Genomic DNA, 18,652 nt, shown 5'->3' on the forward strand with positions numbered 1-18,652 from the left:
TAACATGTTTAATATGTATGAGACTGTCTGCCATCTAGGAGAGGGGGTGGAGGGAAGGAAGGGAAAAGTTGCAATAGAAGTGATTGCAAGGGTCAATGTTGAAAAATTACCCATGCATATGTTATGTCAATAAAAAGCTATAATGCAAAATAATATTCTAAGATGCTTTATGTAAAATAAAATGGCTTTCAGCAAGCTAGAAATAGCCGATAAAAATGGAGGTGAGCCCAGAAGGTTTTTCCAAACAGGTAAACTCAGATATTTGCTGGTCCTTCATGGTATGAATCGTTTCTTTTTCTTGTACTTTGGGATATTATCAGTGACAGAAATGGCATCCTCAGCAATTATATTTCAAAGCATAAAAGAAGATTCAATCCTAGCATCTCAATTAGTTATGGAGAGTTGATTTCATCTCCAAAGTGCAGCCAGCTAAGAACTGGTTTAGGGTTAGGCAAGATGACTTTATGGAGCAGTTTATTACATAGAAACTATATTCTATAAGATTTTATGAATGGACAATTGGGCAAATGATACTTGGTGTAGTTTCATGACTTAGAGCACTGTAGAACTATTATTACAGTAGGATCTCATTAAATACAACTAATGATGCTTGTATTTCCAGGGTCCAGCACAATGCCAGGCACTTTGTAATCGCCTAATAAATGCTTGTTGGCTGATTGACATTAATTGGGGCATTCTTATCCCCAGAACATCCATATATCCAAGTAGAATTAATGGTAAAACCATGAAATACCTGGAGTGATCATAAAGAGTGATTTTGTGGAAATAATTTTGATTACTTTATGATCACATCCTTTATGGTAAAGAAGAGAGGTGCAAACTTAGCATTGTTGGGGTGTATATTGTAAAATCATACTAAATTCTTCTCAAACTGATGTTCTCTACATTTTGTAATGGAAAGAGCACTAGATTTTGAATAAGAACAGGGCCATGAATCCCAGCTATATCACGTACTATTTGTGTGACTGGACAAGTTAGGTAACTTATGTGCATAGTTCTTGGCTCATAGGGAGAGCACTGGATCTATGATTTCATTTGTATAAGGAGCTCTCAGATGAGTGAACTCATTCTATCCATATAGATCAAATCTGAGCAATTTAGAATCTAAAAGTTGCAAGGAGAACATGGCCAGTCTGTGTCAAAGGTAGGACTTGAACTCAGTTATTTCTGGCTTCAAGGCCAGCTCTCTATGTGTTATACCACATTGGCTCTCATAAAAGTCACTTAATAAATGCTTGGTTGATTGGTTGAAAACTTATTTAAATTTCCTTGAGCTTCAGTTTCTTCATCTGCAAAATCAGGTGGTTGGACTAGATAAGATTCTTTCCAGCCTTGGTTCTATAAGCCTAATTTTTATACATATAAATGAATAAATATACCTACTTTTTTTCTTTGTAGGAAAAAAATCTGTATAAATTGATTCCATTTATATAGGAGGAGTACATTGATTATTTTTTTGGGGGGAGGGATAGTGTGATAAGACTTTTTATTTTTAGCCAAACCTATACATTATTTTTCCAGAATTGAGACTGTTAAATGATAAGCATTATTAACATGTTCTATGAAGTTCTTGTATTTTATAATCTCCTATTTTTGCTCACAGGTGAGTAAGTTACTAGGAAAGGTAACTGGCCTTAGGCTCCTTTAACTCTTGGGGATCTTTTTTAGAGACTTGTGATCCAGCTCCTTAGCCAGGAGCTTCTTTGAATCCTGCTCTATTAATGGACCCCACTTTTTGCTAGAAAAAATGTACAAGAGACCTGGAATCTTTGTAATTACTTCAATAACATTTGGAAAAAACCTACTTTAAAGAGAATGGTAACTGTGCTCTTCTTAGCTGAATTATAAGTCTAATTTAAGGAGGTTTGAGATTAAAATGTTATCAGAAAATTGAAAGATCTTGGACATTCTGCATTTCATAAAGTGCCCAATACTTTTCTTACTAGAACACAGATCCATTTCCTATCACTCAACTTAGGTATTTTTCCTCTAAAATTATAACATAAAACATTTCTGCTAACTTTGGAGGCCTAATGTCTATTCTATTCCTGCAAGTAGACTGTTAATTCCTCTTGTGTGTTTTTGTTTTATTTTTAATTATACAAAAATAATAAAAAGTATGGCTCCTTTAACATGTAGGGTTTTTCTTTCTTTAGGTGACTGGAGTAGCCCTGAGTGAAGAATTAAAAACAGCTGGGGGAATGATAGTACATGTTTTCAAGGTCCCTTTCAGATGCCATCACTTTTATGAAAGCATCCCTAATTTCTCAGCACTAATTTCTTCCTCTTCTGGAGACTATAGAACTTTGTTTACACTTCTTTTAGAGAATGGATAATATTCTTTATCACAGCATTGTTTGTGCATTTTCCCCCCTCAACTGGTGAGATTAGAAGCGGCTCAAGATCAAGGACCATGTTTTATTACCTTTTATATCTTCCTAGAGTCATACACTTAGAGCTGGCTAGCTTAAAGGTCATCACTTAGAGCCTAGTCTTCTTCTCATACAAATGAAGAAATTGAGAAAAGCTGAAGGTTTTGCTCCAAAGTTACTCAGAACTTAAGCAGAGGTCCTTGGATTCCAGGGCCTTTCTTTTTATCACACCACACTACAAACAACTGGCACAGCATCCTGCACAGACTAGGCCTTCAACAGTGTCTGGCTCTAAGAATACTTGAACATCTTCAAAAAAAGAAGTTCAACCATGAAAAAGGAAAGGAGATGTAGGTCTCTATCTCAGAATCAAACTGTTGGAAGGATGTTTATGTCTAAAGAAGTGAATAGCCACTTTGGAATATGTGTAATCTAAGTAAAGGACCAGCCAGAAGCAGTGAAAATGGCCTGAGGAACCCCTTATGTAGGAGATTATCTAAAAGGCCAATGTTAATAGAAGTCAATAAATTAATAGCAATAGATAATTTATTTGTTTAGATGTTTCCTCTAAGATTTGTTTTCCTTGGCTTATCTTAATGTTTATAGGTGAGGTAAACAGTAATAATCTTACTTTATGAAAAGCAAAGGTAAGTGCATTAAGTGGGGGGGGGGAATCTTTATTATTTTTTTTTCTCAATTAATCATGACTATTAAACCTAACTGTGGTGCCTGGACTACCCTGGGACTTTACTAATCCTCTAGTGAAGTTCTCAGAGGTGACCATGAGGCACCTGAAAGAAATTAAAATGATGTTGCACCACCTTTAAATGATAGGTCAAACAAACACATTTTAGCTAAACTTACTTGGCAACTGTGGCTATAGAAGAAAGTATAAAATGCAGGAAGGTGGTAGAGTAGAAAGACCATTGATTCTGGCATCAGAGGTCCTGGGTTCAAATTCTACTACTACTTATGTGACAGTCTTTTAACATTTTAGACTCCATTTCCTCATGTGTAAAAGAGGGGTTGGTTTTGGTCCACACCAGGGTCACTACTGGGTAACCCAGAGAGAGGGAAAAGGAGCCACAGGTGCAAAAATGTCTGTGGCAGCTCTTTCTGCACTGGCAAGGAACTGGAAATTAAGTGGCTGCCCATCAGTTGGGGAATGGCTGAATAAGTCATGGTATATGAGTATAATGGAATAATCTATACGAAATAATGAGCCAGCTGATTTCAGAAAAGTCTGGAGAGACTTTCATGAACTGATGCTACATGAAGTGAGCAGAATCAAGAGAACACTATCCAGCAACAACAAGAGTATGTGATGATCAACTATGACAGACTTAGCTCTTCTCAACAATTCTGTGATCCAAGTCAATTCCAGTAGACCTGGTATGGAAAATGCCATCTGCATCCAGAGAGAGAACTATGGAGACTGAATGTGGATCAAAATATAGTATTTCCACCTTGTGTGTTTATTTGCTTTTCCTTTCTAATGATTTTTTCCATTTTGATCTGATTTTTCTTTTATAATATGACAAATAGGGAAATATGTTTGAAAAGAATCGTACATGTACAACTTCTTATCAGAGATTGTTTACTGTCTTGGGGAGGGGAGAAAAAAGGAAAAGAAGAGAAAAAATTTTGAATTCAAAACCTTATAAAAGTGAATGTTGCAAACTATCTTTACATGTATTTGGGAAAATAAAATTTCAGAAGAAAAAAAAAATTGATTGGATTAGATGGCTCTTTAAGTCCCCTCTTGCTCAAGATCGATGATCTATGAGTTATATAGTAGGTAGTTAGAACTTCAATCATATTAACATAGTTATCAATCAGCCAATTTCATGGGCCTTATATAGAAATTTGGTCCCCCCAAGTAGCTTTGTGAGTAAAAAAAAAAAATCTCAGAAAAATCTCATTCATGTCATGTTTCTACACTAAGGTAAAGTTACTCTTTATTGCTTCTTTAAACATCAAAGTCTATCTACAGAGTCCCACAACTCTAGAAATTTGCTCTCAGCCCTTCCCCCAAATATTCACACTCTGAATTACTATTTAATTTTTCCCTTTCCACCTTAATACAGAAATAGCGTATACTGGAGCGTTATAATGTCTTTATATGAGGTACCTAGATCTTCTCCAAAGATACTCATCATGGCAATAAAAGATTTTATTATTATTTGTAGTTGGATGCTAATTTTTCTTTTTATATTTTCACAAAGAAAAACAGGACTAAGAAAGTGCAGGGTTTTTTTTGTTTGTTTGTTTGTTTTTGCTAATATTTATAGCTCTCTCTGTCCTTCTAACCCGTGACAAACTGCAAAAAGGTGAGGCCCTAGCCATGTCTAATCCATAAAACCTCTTTGCCTGTGATTTATATATGGTCACACTTATTAGGCCATGAACTTTTCTATCTAGTTATTGCCTCAGTTGACCCTAATGTGACTTGATCCATAGGTTATCCTTCATCTGCTGAGTTCCCCGAGTACCTGGCAACAAGGAGAGAGCCAGGATGGAGATTTGAGGGACAAAGAAGGGCAAAAGCCCTCATGCTTCAAAGGCGGACTGCAGGGAAAGTGATTCTAAACAATACTTGCCTAACTGATAAAAAAAAAAAAAAAAGTCCCTCTTTCCAACGAGGGGATTTGGCCTAGGAGGGCTGTTTTTATTAGCACCAGGCCTGGATGGTGGGTCTGGGAGAACATGGGGAGGAAGGAGACAGGGGTCTGGCCTTATGGAAACAATTAGGAGCGGACCCAGAGCAGAGGGAGGGGGCCAGAAGCTGCGGGAAGAACGGGGGGAGTCCTTACCTCTGGGCTGGAGTAGTGAGAAGGCTTGCTGCCTTCACTCCCACTGGAGCTGCTTTCGCTCTCCGAGTCGGAGCCGGAGCTGCTTTCCGAGTCGCTGGAGCTGCTGCTGCTGCTGCTGGAGCTGCCGCTGCTCGACCCTTTGCTGGAGGGGCCCGAGGGTCTGCTATTGGCCTGCTGCTGAACCACCGCGCTGCCGGCCCCGCGGACAACCCACCGAGGGGGAAAAGAGAACAAAATAAACAAACAAAAACATCACCCGGCTCCGTGTTCCTTTTTTGTTAAGGCTCTCCAGTCCCGGCTATGTGCATACCTACAATCTGGAATTGGGACTTAAAAAAAAAGCATGGTTAGTAGAATCCGACTGGGAAAAAAAACCCAAAACTGGGCCAGGAAGTTGATGCCTCTAATATTCGGGCACTGGTTACTTGTGTGTCAGTTTTAGTAGGGAAGAAACTTTTTTTTTTTTTTTTTTTTTTCAATTGCCCATTTCTATTGTGTTGATGCATGGGTGAAGACTTTTCAGGTGCATTTCAAAGCCTGTTGTAACAGGAAAGGAAGAGAAAAAACAGAGCGCTTGAAATGCCCCCCAAAATTGTAGAAATGATCGCTGATTACTTCATTATTGTCGCTAAGGAGAACGCGGAGAGACAGCAGGGATTAGGAAAAACAATGTGGTTAGAAAAATTGGCCTGTTCTCCATTCTGCTTTATGCCTGAGTTTTCTGAGAAGCCTGGGCCAAGCCGTGTTATATAGCCCTGTCTCCTCCCATCTTGCAGCCTACACTCAGTCTGAAGCTGCTGTCCCCCACACTAGCAGGGTCGTCTGCACAAACAATGAGCTTCTTTTGCATCCTTATAGAAGGACTGGGGCCTAGTGCAAGCACATTTTTAGATTCCAGACCTTTACAATTCAAACCCATTGCAGCCGTTTACCGGAATAGCATTTTAAAATTCAGACTTGATGTTCACATTCACACTCAAATTTGCCAGATCATAATCATGTATTCAAAGACAACAGGAAAAATTGACTCTTTCCAAAGGTAATTAAACATAAAAATTCAAATAGCATACAACCCAAGCAAAGATTGTTTTTCTGCCAAAAAACAAAACTCAACTAAAAAACTATAAAACCAAAACCACTCAGTGTTCACAAAAATATTTGACATCTTCTAGGTCTTTTATTAATTAAATTGAATAAGAAGGGAATGTGTGTGTATTTGAAAATTAATTTAAAAACTTGAGAAAACAATAGTTCCTGGGACACACCAATTCATCTAGTCAGCAAAATTCCTGCTTGCCATTTACTTGTGGCTTGCTGCCCGTATGGGATTGGACGTTAATAAATAGCCAGCTAATTGGAAATTATCTACATTATGGTTCAAAGTCCATGATGTCTTAGATTACATAACAAATTCTTTTGAAGTAATTTTTATTGATAGCTTTTGGTTGTATATATTGCCTAGATTTTCTTTTCAGTCTCTTCTCTTTCCCATTATTAGAATCCTATGCCTTATAACAAAGAATTTTTAATGGGAGAGAAAATTTAAAAAAAAATTCACTTAAATGTATGAATGAAAAAAGTCTCATGTTAAATGAGATGCTCCCACCTGTGGACCCCAACTTCTATAGGGGAGAAGAGGAAGGAATATTCTCATATCTCATCTCTGGAGCCAATTTTTTTCTTTATAATTTAAAAACATTCAATCATGATTTTTGTTCTTTTCATTTATGTTATTGTGAGTGTGTGTATTGTTTTTCTGGTGACTTTTTAGCCTGTTTTTTGAAATAGACTTTTCCACCAGAATAGACATCAATAATTTCCACAAATCCCTGCCCTACTCTTCATCATATCATGGAGGTGACTCTGAACTTCCGAAGCCAAAGTCGATGAAGTGCAGACTGGAAAAGCTCAGAGCAGGGTCACACAGACACAAAGAATAGGGTGTAGTCTACTCTCTCAGTACCAGCCAGCCTAGCCATGTATAAAGAGACTCATCACCAGAAAGATGACTAGGAGAGATGAATTCTTGGGCCACGGTGACCCACCAAAGAGATAAAAACAGTCATCCATAAATCTCAGGTCACAATGTTATTAAAATAATAGTCTTGTGTTTTTTTTTCTCAAAAGAAGGACAAGGGAAAAAAAAAAAAAACAACTTAAGGAGAATTTGAAAACAGAAATGATTTTTCTAGCACCAGGGTTAAGGGACATCAGAGTTTGAGAGTAACTTGCCCTCATGGTTCTGATTCTTCCCCCAGAATGCCACTGTCAATACCTGCTGCCTGACAAGCTTCTTTAACATCAGAGAACATCTGTACATTTATGCATTTCCCTAGCTGCTATGATTTCATTTCCAGGCCATCATTTGTGTCTGGTGTTGAGTGAGGAATCCAGAATTTCTAGACAGAGGATAAGGGAAGTTTGAGGATAAAAGGACTATAATATATCTTTCTTCTCTCCTGAACTAAAAATCGATTTTCCCTGTTAGCTAAATAGAAATGGCTACTATTGCTGGAGTCATAAAAGAATTGTTAGACTCCGCAGGAACATCTGGAATCCATGTTAAGGGTTCTGCTGGTAGTCCTCACCACAATGAAAAAGCCACATGGCAAAAATGCTTCCTAGTTTCAAGGAATATGGAGGGAAGAAGGATGTCTCTCTTCCACACTTTGGAAATGTAGTTGCTGAAAACTGGCAAATCATGATGAATAAAGAACACCTCAATTGGTTCTGGATAATGGATATTGGCTTTGATCACTGGCTAGTGCATTCAAATTGCTTTAAGTTAAAAAAAAAAAAAGACAACATATGGTGCTAGTTATTATAGTACATTCATGCTTTGTATATTCAGTGAGATACTGCCACTCCCAGGGTGAATTACTAGATTTTTAAAACTGTTATTTAATTTTTCAGCAAAACATGCATTAGGCAGTCAATATATTTCTTTATTTTTATTGTCACTGTCTTATAGTAATAGCAGCATACCGCATATAATGCCAGGTGGGCAGAATCTAAAATGTAAAATATAAGCTGTCAAAAATGAATTCCTCAATTTAGGAAGTTTATCTACATTGACAAAATAGTTTGCTTTAAAAACATTTTTTTAAAAGAATAAAGACTTTTGAGGCATTTTTTTTATTCATCTGAATAGAATAGAGGATATAGACTCTATCTATGACCAAGGATAGGGTTGAGAAGTATAGACCACGAGGAAGAACAATTCAGAATATGGAACCAGGAACTTTGACTTTCCTAGGACAGGAGCAAGTCATTTCTTCCTGACATGTTTCAGGTGTTCCAGGATGTAAAATCAGGATCACTTCTACCTTTATTTCAGAGAAGCTGTCAATTACTACTTGAGGATAACAGTGCTATTGAAATACTAAGTACTATTATCACTGTCACCACTACATGAACTAAGCTGGTTTGAGTCCAGCAGGGAGGCTGTCTTGGAGGATGACTGGCATGACCCAGTTACCTGATGAGGACAGTAATCTTGGTTTTTATACAGTGAGAAATAAAAAGAAAGAAATTCACTAAGCCACAAGGGATTTCTAGCTATAGAATTAAGAAGATATAAAAAGACCTTCATGACTTGTTACTTTAGGGTTTGTAGACCAAGAATTATAATAGTAAAAAAAAAAATCAACCAGTCAGATATTGCTTTGTTTATAAGATACTCAAGAAGTAGTTTGACCAATTTTTTTTAATTGAGTGATTAAAAAAAACTTTAAGTAATTATTTCAGCATCATTTTGATATAGTGGTACAAATTCTAATGAAACTAAAAAGACGTGTAACATTTTTTGGAAGTTGAATAGTACCCAGGATTGTGTCCTAAATCTTAGTAAATCTCAATAACATTTTTATTGATGATCACAATGTATGGAGTCATGGTGGAAAAATTCTTTGCCAAAACTATTCCTCAACTCTCCTAAAATAACGTTAGCTCACATTTGTCTCAGACTTTTAGGGTTTAGGAAGCTCTTTGCTTCCTAACAACAACCCTGGGCTATGTTGTGCAAATATTATCTGTCTTTTGCAGATGAGGAAACTGAGGCTTATATAGAGATTAAATGACTACTTGCCTGAAGTTAGAAAGCTGTTAAGCATCAAAGCCAAGTCTCAAACCCAGAATGTCTGCCTTTAAGACCACTGTTCTTTCCACAATATCAAGATAACTCTTAGGGATTTAAAGTCTCTTTTTAACTGCTAACCGATCTCTGGGAAAGGAGTTTCCAGAACCAACAATCTTGACCGCCAGGGAACACTTCTTTACATGTAGCTTAAATTCCTTCTGCTACAATTTACGCACATTCTCTCTTGGATGGTTTGTTTGCTTTCTGTGTTTTGGTTTCAAGAAATATTTTACTGGTTTTGTGAGTTGTTTGACTAAGTACTCTGATGCTTGAGGGAGTTCCAATTTTAATCTAAACTGTGTGCTCATCATGTCCCTTCTTTAGCTGCCAGACTAGTCTTTTTGGGAATCTGGCCCAGGCTCAGTCTGAACATGGATCTTCAAAGAACAGCCCAAGAGTACAAGCTACTGTGAATGAGGGGTCACACCTTTTAAAATGTACTGTCTGCAGTCTAGCTCATTTTGGACCCTTGCATAAATAGTGAAGGATCATCTTGATATGCTAGTTTAGAAAGTATTTGGAGACAAGGCTTTTATCTGTTCAGTATTCTATAAAATGCTGGCGTGCCAACAGTGCCTACAAATAGTGGGAATTCCACATGTATTACAGAAAGCTACATTTCTTTCTGACTATATACCCTGTGAATACTCCATAAATACTTTCAGACCCTTTCCTCTTGCTTCCTTCCTTCTTTTCCAATATTTTTTAAGGACCAAACTATAGTTGCATTGTGTAAAAATGAAAACTAATAAAAACTATCCCCAGGGCCCCAACAAAACTAAATTTGTCCTAATATTCACTATGTACATTCTTCTCAAGAGGTGGGTGGGTAGCACTAAAAATACTCTTTATTCTTTACATAGTTTTAGGGTTTTGGGCACCCTAGCTATAATCTTAAAAAAGTTTGTCACTGATGCCTTATCACCAGGCAAATGTGAAAGCTTCATTAAGGAGGGAATGCTTTAATTTAAAAAAATGGAAGTTTCCAGACACCTAAAGATAAGAAACATGTGGAATCTTAAGTCTCCTTATGGAATATTCTCAGGATAGAATTAACGAGGGTCTTAAAACCTACATGGTGCTGAAAGCACTTAAATATTCCTCAATTTTTTGAAACTAATAGCACTTAAGTATAAAGAATAATTAATTAAAATATGATAAGCTATCAGATGTTTTCATTCCTTCCTAGAGACAACCTAAATGAGATTTTCTATGGCCATTCCTCTCACTCTGTAGTACCTGCCCCAGCAGGGGCTTGTAGTATCCTAGGGTCTTTAACTAATCTAGTATTCCTGGATTTCTGTCTTTCCACCTAAATAATATCAAATACTGAAGCCTCCTCTGCCTCAACCTACTGAGGAGATGTGGTACTTGGGATATTTTCTGAAGCTTTCTCTGGATAGGAAAAGGAAGAAGCATTTATATAGTACCTACTATGTTCCAGGGATTATACTAAGTGCTTTTTTTTTTTTTTTTTTTTTTTAAACCCATTATCTTACTTATGCTCATAACAATCCTGTGAGTTAAATACTACTGGCAATTGGACTGGGACCAGTCTCTAACTTGTGGGTGGCCAGAGCCAAACAAAGTAGTTTAGAGATGAGAAAGTCAGGAATCAAAGAAATGTTTAATTTCTAAGTGAGGGAAAGGTTCCTAAGCAGAAGTTTTAGTAAGGAGAGTTTTTGACTTATGGCAGGGGCTGAGTTTTTAAGCATGAAAACCATGAAAAGTAGAAGTCAACACAATCATTCTTAGACCTTGAGTAAAGAGTTCCTACAGCATGTCCAAGCATATAGACATTTTAGGGACAATACAGGCATTCCTGGGTCTTGTGGGGATTCTTCAAGTTATTAGAATGGTGATTGTCTTAAGTTTTAAGGTTTAACCTGTGATCATTCAGTGGGATACAGAACCATAGTTAGCATGGCGGAACTGGAGTTCAGCACCTGGTTTGGTTCACTTTTAAGTTACAAGCAAGGGGATTATTCAGAGTGTCAGGAGATTTGATTGGTTACTTTCTGCTGCAGTATGTCAGCTGTAGTTCCAACTCTCAAGTCAGAATTCCCTGGAAAATAGGGCTAAGTAGTTAAAATCATAAATCCCATTGGGTTTGTTGTGGCTGAGATCATCCACAGGGTGAGCACAGAAGAGCACTGTTGTTATACCCTTCCTTGCTGGGATAACAGGGTACCTCCTAATATCACTTCACTATTATCCACATTTTATACTTGAGGAAACTGAAGCAAATAGAGGTTATGGGATTTATCCCACAGTCCAATGTTTGAAGCCAGATTTGAATTTAGGTCTTCCTGACTTCAAGCCCAGCACTCTTATTCTCTGTGCCATTGGATGCCAAAATAATTTGTCATTACTCTGGCTATAATCTGATTCCCAGGTCAAAGAATCAACATGATAACTGAAAGTTCTCATTTTCAAAAAAAAAAAAAAAAAAAAAAAAACCCAAACCCTGCTTTTCTATAGTTTGTTAAGGACAATTCAGTGAAACCCTACTTCAATGAGAAATGATGTTAATGGAAACAAATCACTGCCTGTCCAGTGGAAGTGAGCAAGCAGCTCAGTCATGTAAGGGAGATTTTTATTGGGGGGGGAAGAGATTATCTTTAGGATCTAATAATCTGGAACATCGTAAGTACTCTTAAATGCTTGATGATTGATGGGATATATCCAAGAGAAGAAGGTTATCAATTCTTCTCCCCATTCTTTCAAACTGTATTACATGATTTCTTTAAGCTTAATGTCTTTTTCCTTTAAATATTAAAAACTCACATTTACAAGTTACAAAATATTTTCTTCATAAAATCCTATGAATTATGTAGATGTAACCTACTGCCTGCTAGTACAAGGCTATTCATGTTGCTAGATCATGTCTCAGAACAACAGCAATTTTAAAAAATCCTGAACAAACTCCACAAATGTTATCCATAGTCTAGAAATGAAATTCTGGGTTTACACAGTTGTAGCTCAATTTCATAAATTACTTTTGGTTTATGTCACTACCAAGGCTTTTCTCCTGGAACATCAGAATTTGACTCACATTTAGGTATACATAAAAAAATAAATTTTTTTTAAAGTAAAGGGTCTTTCAATTTCCACAAATCATTGACACTGAAAAGGGGTTAACCTTATAAGGGTTTAATTTGATTGAGAATATATAGCTTCTACATAATATTATTACTCCCATTTTATAGGTGAGAAAAATGAACTAGAATCTTTTTAGTTGGTACTCAAACAGGTCTTTTGACTCTAAAATCAGTGCTCTTTACCTTACAAAGGATTATGGAAGCAAATTTGCTTGTTTAACTCAGAGATGAAGCATCAATGTCAAGAAGAAGAATAAGTAACATGTGTATTGCAAAAGATTTTTTTACAAAAATCTAATTTCATCTTCACAATCACCCTGGGAAGTAGGTGCTATTATTAATCCTCCCCTCACTCCCCCCACCCTTTTTCCCCTCACAGCTCAGGAAATTAAGACAGACAGAGGTTAAGTGACTTGCATGGAGTCACAAAGCCAGTAAATGTCTGAAATCAAATTTGAACTCAGGTCTTGAGTCTAGTGCTCCATCCATTGGGCCACCTGGTTTCCTCTAAATTAAATAAGGCTTTTAGGTTTGCCAAGGACTCTATATATGTTAATTTCTTTGAGAATATGGAACTAAAGACCAACTTTTAAATCCACTAAGATTTCAACAGACTCTATCTGCTGATTCAGCCATTGCTACTGGACTAACATTAAATTAAGGAGTCTGAATTCACATAATGGATTAGGAACAATATAAGAAGGTATACTGAGACAAAGATTATAACTGGTAAAATGTAAAGACTATCAAATAAGATATTTATAAAGCATTTAATACAATATATGGTATATAGTGGGCACTCTAACAAATGCTTATTAGCTTCCTTTCCCTTTCTACCCCATGGGAAAAACAATGGATGAGAGGGAAAACTTTTTTTAAAAAAAATTTGATTGTAGTTGTTGTTTTTAACCATCAGGTTAAAATTTGAGGTTTATAGAACTGAAAAACTTACTTTGTAAGACATAATTATTAGACCTGAAAAGTGGCCCAAGTCCTGATTTTAGAAATGGCTAAATTGTAAACCGCTAGAAAACTGAATTTTTTCCCCTTCCCATAGTCCATAGACAAAGACAGAGTCTTTTGCACCTTAAGTACGTCTAGTAAGTAGCTAAAACTGTTGATATTCTTGATTGATTTGAATAATGCCAACTGGGTGCTAAAGAAATCAAATTGGGGAGAAATATTGGATTTTGTAAACTTTAAACTAATGGAGAGTACTAAAACGGATAGAAAAGAATCAAGGTTTTTGGTCACTAGAACTGAATCTAGAAATCTGTGATGGGAACTCTCTTAAAGGTGGAAATTAAACAGGAGCCAAACTTTTCTATGGAGAGAGATCAACAAAATAGGTGGCCAAAGGGATTAACCTCAGTAAGAACTCTGGTTGTACTATTTTACTGGAGGTAAATTATCCTTCAGGGGTAACTATCTCCCATTAGCCAAGGTTAAGTTTTAAGTTTTAAAATGTTAATTTTTTTTGCCTTTGATGAAAAGCAAACCCAACTACAGAAACCTCAACTATAATTTTTTTAAATTTTTCCTGGGCCATGTAATTCTGTAAGAGAACCAGACCTAGGATTCCCTGCTAGGAGCAATTAAAAACATCATTCATTTGTCATGACCTACAGTAAGAGAAAAGCCTATGTGTTGGATAGTGGCTAGGATGTTCAATCAAATATTGAGAGTTATCATCACAGAGTTTGAGAAGGGTTCTGTTTTATTTGCAATAAAGTGTACCTTCTTTGCTATTGTAAATTGTGCACTTAAAAGAAGAAATTAATATCACTATCCCTCCCTAAATTTTCCTAGATTTCCTAATTCTATCTATGGCTCTAATGTCATTAAAGTCTTCAAAAACAAGTCTTACACTTCACCCATGAAGTAAGACTGATGATATATAGTTTACATCAGTATGGTGTTTCATATTACAAAATATTAAATGTTACAGCATGTACACATTCTTATTTAATTTTCATACTATTTTGGTAATTACTAAAAAACCAATAACAACAACAAACAGAGGAAGGCCTCTAGAATATCAAGTGAATTCCCTCTAACTCTTGATAGAAAGACATGAACCAGAATTGGAGGATGAAGGGGTATAGACAAGTCAACATCCACATTGGGGAAGAGAATATTCACCTTGAAAATAGCAAGGAACCATTGAAATATTGAGCTAATAACCACATGAAGTAGGAAGATTCTAGTTTTGTTTTGACCAATAAACAAATTGATACACTGAGCTGGAGTAATTTGCTCTTGTCACACAATCAAGTAGCAGAGGTGTGACCAAAACTTGGCTTTTGTGACTCTAAAGTCCTGTGTTCTTCTTTGGGATAAATTACATAGATCCTTTAGAGGAAATTGCCCAAAGGACATATAAAGAAAAGACATATAAAAAATCCCAATGACCCAGGGATTATATCAACTTAATATTGTCTGAGAGATACATGAAATAATTAGAAAGCCAAAAAAGGCCTGAATTTGAAGAATTGTGAGAATGCTGGCAAGAATGAGATTGCTATTTTCAGTGAGCACTGCTAAAAATGTCCGGATAAATTTACTTCAACTGTATATGAAGAAGATTCCAGCTACATGATGACATGAAGCTGAATCCCTTCATAGCCCAAATAGAGAGGGGAAAAAGAGTGGAATGCTAATCCAAAATATCCCAGGATGGAAATGACAGTGAGGAAATACCAAGGGAAGCCAGGACTGCAAATAATCAAACATTCCAAGTCACTAAGTACAGTATTTCAGATCTACATCCAAAAAATATAGTGCAATAGTGGGAGGAAAGGAGCTAAATCCAGAGGAAAGGACTGGAGACTTCATTAGGTATGACCATGAAAGGAGATATCACATATCACACGCCAACACTCTCTGGATTTTCAGAGCTGAATAAAGACTGAAAGACTTAAAAAAATTATTTATTTTAGAAAAAGTCTGGGAATCGTAGAATGTCGACACTTGAAGGGACCTTTGAGATCATATAATCCAATGTCACCATTTTGCAGATAAAGAAATTGAGGTAGGGTAGCTGAAATCTCAAAACTGGTGATAGGAGATAGCTACATTTCTTTTGGCCTATTTTTATCATGTCTGAGTTAACTTTTCTGTCCCTTCAGGAAACTGAACAGATATATCCTTTATATTTTCCCTTTAGGGCTATTTCTTGTGTGTCTTTGCATTTTCCTTTATAAGTATAGGATTGATACTTTATATACCTAGTTTGGGTTAAAAATATGTCTTGATTAAGTCAAGTAAATAAGAATTTATTGAGTTCCTGCTATGTTCCAGGTACTGCACTAAGCGCTAGAGATAACAAACAATCACGTACAAACAAGATAAAAGAAAGAACATGTTAGAAACTGTTAAAAGGAAGCCACCAGCAACAAGGAGAGTCAGGAAGGGTTTCTTTCAGAATTTGAGATTTTAGCTGGAATATGAATGAAGCTAGGGAAGCTAAAAGACAGAGATGAGAAGTGAGAGAGTTCAAGATCTGGGAGACAACCAGTGAAAATGCCCAGGGTCAAGAGATGGGGGTCGAGGAAGCTCATTTCATTGGAACATAATATGTAGAGGAGAGCTAAGTGGACTGGAAAGGTAGGAAGAGGTCAAGTTGTGAAATGCTCTGAGAGAGAAACAGAAGATTTTATATTTAATTCTGAGCCATTGAGTCAATTGATTAGAGGGGTGACTACTCAGTCACTGTGCTAGGTACCAGGGATCCAAAAAGAGACAAGGACAAAATAATTAGAAAGCTAGACAAAGTAGAAAGAGAATGCAGCAGAAAAAGAATCCAGAGAGGAAATCTCATGTGAGATGTACTATATAGAAGGAAACATTACTGTTATTAAGGCAGAACATTTGGCTACACTTTATGTTTCATAGAAAAACACTACCAAGATTTGGCACATTCATCAACTGGATTTTCTGACAAAACCAGGACTTATGCAAAAGTAATATACAAAAAAGTACATTACATAAAAAATGTAGAAAAGCATGTTTTTTTAAACTAATAACCCTATAAAGTAGATAAAAATGTAAAAGTGCTATTGTACCATTAGAATAGATATTTCTAAAAATTCATATTCTTTTCCCTTATGTTGAGAACCAATTTTTATCCTTTCACCAATAAAAAGAGAAGCCTGGAGGTCCACTTATGGTAAACTGGAACCAGGTCAAAACCAAGGGGAAGAAAGATGAGAATGTACCTCATTTACTCTGGAGTTAAGTGGAGAACCAGTCTTGAGAAAGAGAATCAAAGTCTAAGGACCCCTTAGGCAACATAGATCCCCCAAAGTCCTGAAAATACCTTGGGCCCCAAGGGAGGGTCCTAAGAAAATAGAATATACCACATCTGGCAGAAAAAGAATGTTTTTAATTGAGAAAGCTCTAAAGTTAGAGATAAAGAATGGCTCATATTTTATCTCATGCTCCTAACATATTTGAAAATTTAGTCATTAGAGACGTAAGAAAGTTCTACTTAATCCATTTGGAACATTTGTATATTCTTAACAGGGCAAGAAGGAAATGTCCTATGTGGGAATTAAACATTTTAAAATAACTTTGGACTCCCAAATGCTTTATCACTGTCATACATTCAAAATGGTCAACTCTGCTTGTAGAGTTTAAGTTTTCTATGTTTCAGTTCTATAGCATGCTGAACGCCAATAAACAATCTATTCTTAAGCCCATGTCCCTATTTACCTTTTAATTTCTGGCTTCTTCAAATTCATGGAGTTGGCTTATTTACCATTATAAAGAATATGTACAAGTTGTGTTAAATAAAGCTTTTTGGGGTTCAGGAATTCTCCAACTACACAAACATGTATACACACATATATGTATATACAAATAAGTTTATATGTATATATACATGTGCCATATATCACATATAAATATTATAAAGTATAATTTTATATATTAGAAGTCTTTATATAGCTATATGAATATACATACATCTTTGAGCATATATACATACATGCACATGGATGGATGGATGTATACATAGATACACATACACATTCCTTCTTGTCGACGAAAGGTATAAATAGTAAACTAAGGATACATAAGCTTCTCTGGTTTTGAAGAGAAGAAATGACTTCTATATCTGTTGCTTTGAGCTTTGGGTATCATCTAGATAGTATCATTTTAGTTGAATAATATCTTACATGTGGAATATAGAGATGTTCTTTCATGAATGAAAGAACAAAAGGAGAAAGCTCCAACTTTCTGTGAGCCGTCAAAATAATCTCTGATTTTGCTGAAAATAGTTCCTCAGGTAGGTTCTGAAATTCATTGCCAGTCACAGTGAATAAGACGCCAATCATCTATTTTTACATCCAAGTGTTTGATTTTGCTTACTTCAAGAATTATCCTTCAGGCATCCCTATTTCCAAAACAGGCACTATTGAGTTTGAGAATTTGTTTTTTGAAAAGCCAAAACAGATAACAACCCTTGCCATTGCTGTCAGTTCTGAACTGAGGGCTTTAAATGGGTTGGATCCCTCTGTTCTCTTCCTGGAGATGGAACTGTTCCCATGAGTCTATTAATATCTTTGAGAAACAGAGAAATGTTTTCATACCTCATTCATGTAATGGATGAGATCTGAAATGGGAGTCATGATGGGTGAGAGCCCTGGAGGTTGTTTGGGCTGTCACAATATATAATGCTTCTGTGAAAAGAGTGCATTAGCTTAGGCACGCCACCTCTGCTCAGTACGGCTAATAAAGTATCACTGCCAGGAACTGGAGTTCATAGAGAGAGACTCCACCTTTATTTTAACACTGTCCTTGAAAGTGGCTTAAGTAGTTTATGTAAGCTCTATGTGCTTGCTGCTGACCGGAACCTAAATCACACTGGTTCTCTGTGCCCCGGGATCAGGTGCATGGTGGGTTTCCCTCAGTGATGCTGAAGTAAAAAAAAAAAAAAAAATCACAAAACAAAAAAAATCTCCAAAAAGGGCTACTTTTGGGTCTGTCTGTCTGTCTCCCTATCTCTCTGTCCCCTTCTCTCTCACTTTCCTCTGTCTTCTTCTACTCTGTCTCTGGGTAGCATCCAAATGACAAAAAGCTAGATGAACCTACTGCGTAACTACTCTCCTGCTGGGAGGGCCTGCAAAAATGAAATAAGGTGAAGGTAATCCAGGTATTAATGGCTTTCTTGGTCAGAGTGTGGCAGGCCTGGCTCTGCAAGATGAA

At 36.4% G+C, this 18,652-nt stretch overlaps 1 protein-coding gene across 1 annotated transcript in view; it reads right to left on the reverse strand.

The window, feature by feature from the left end:
- Positions 1-18,652, reverse strand: part of AFF3 (ALF transcription elongation factor 3) — a 660,643-nt gene that overhangs the window by 62,799 nt on the left and 579,192 nt on the right. The window contains 1 exon segment of the mRNA XM_074300399.1: positions 5,207-5,396. Coding sequence (XP_074156500.1) covers positions 5,207-5,396 — 190 coding nt within the window.

The sequence above is a fragment of the Sminthopsis crassicaudata genome, chromosome 3 (genome assembly GCF_048593235.1).
Source record: "Sminthopsis crassicaudata isolate SCR6 chromosome 3, ASM4859323v1, whole genome shotgun sequence".
NCBI classification, from domain to species: domain Eukaryota; kingdom Metazoa; phylum Chordata; class Mammalia; order Dasyuromorphia; family Dasyuridae; genus Sminthopsis; species Sminthopsis crassicaudata.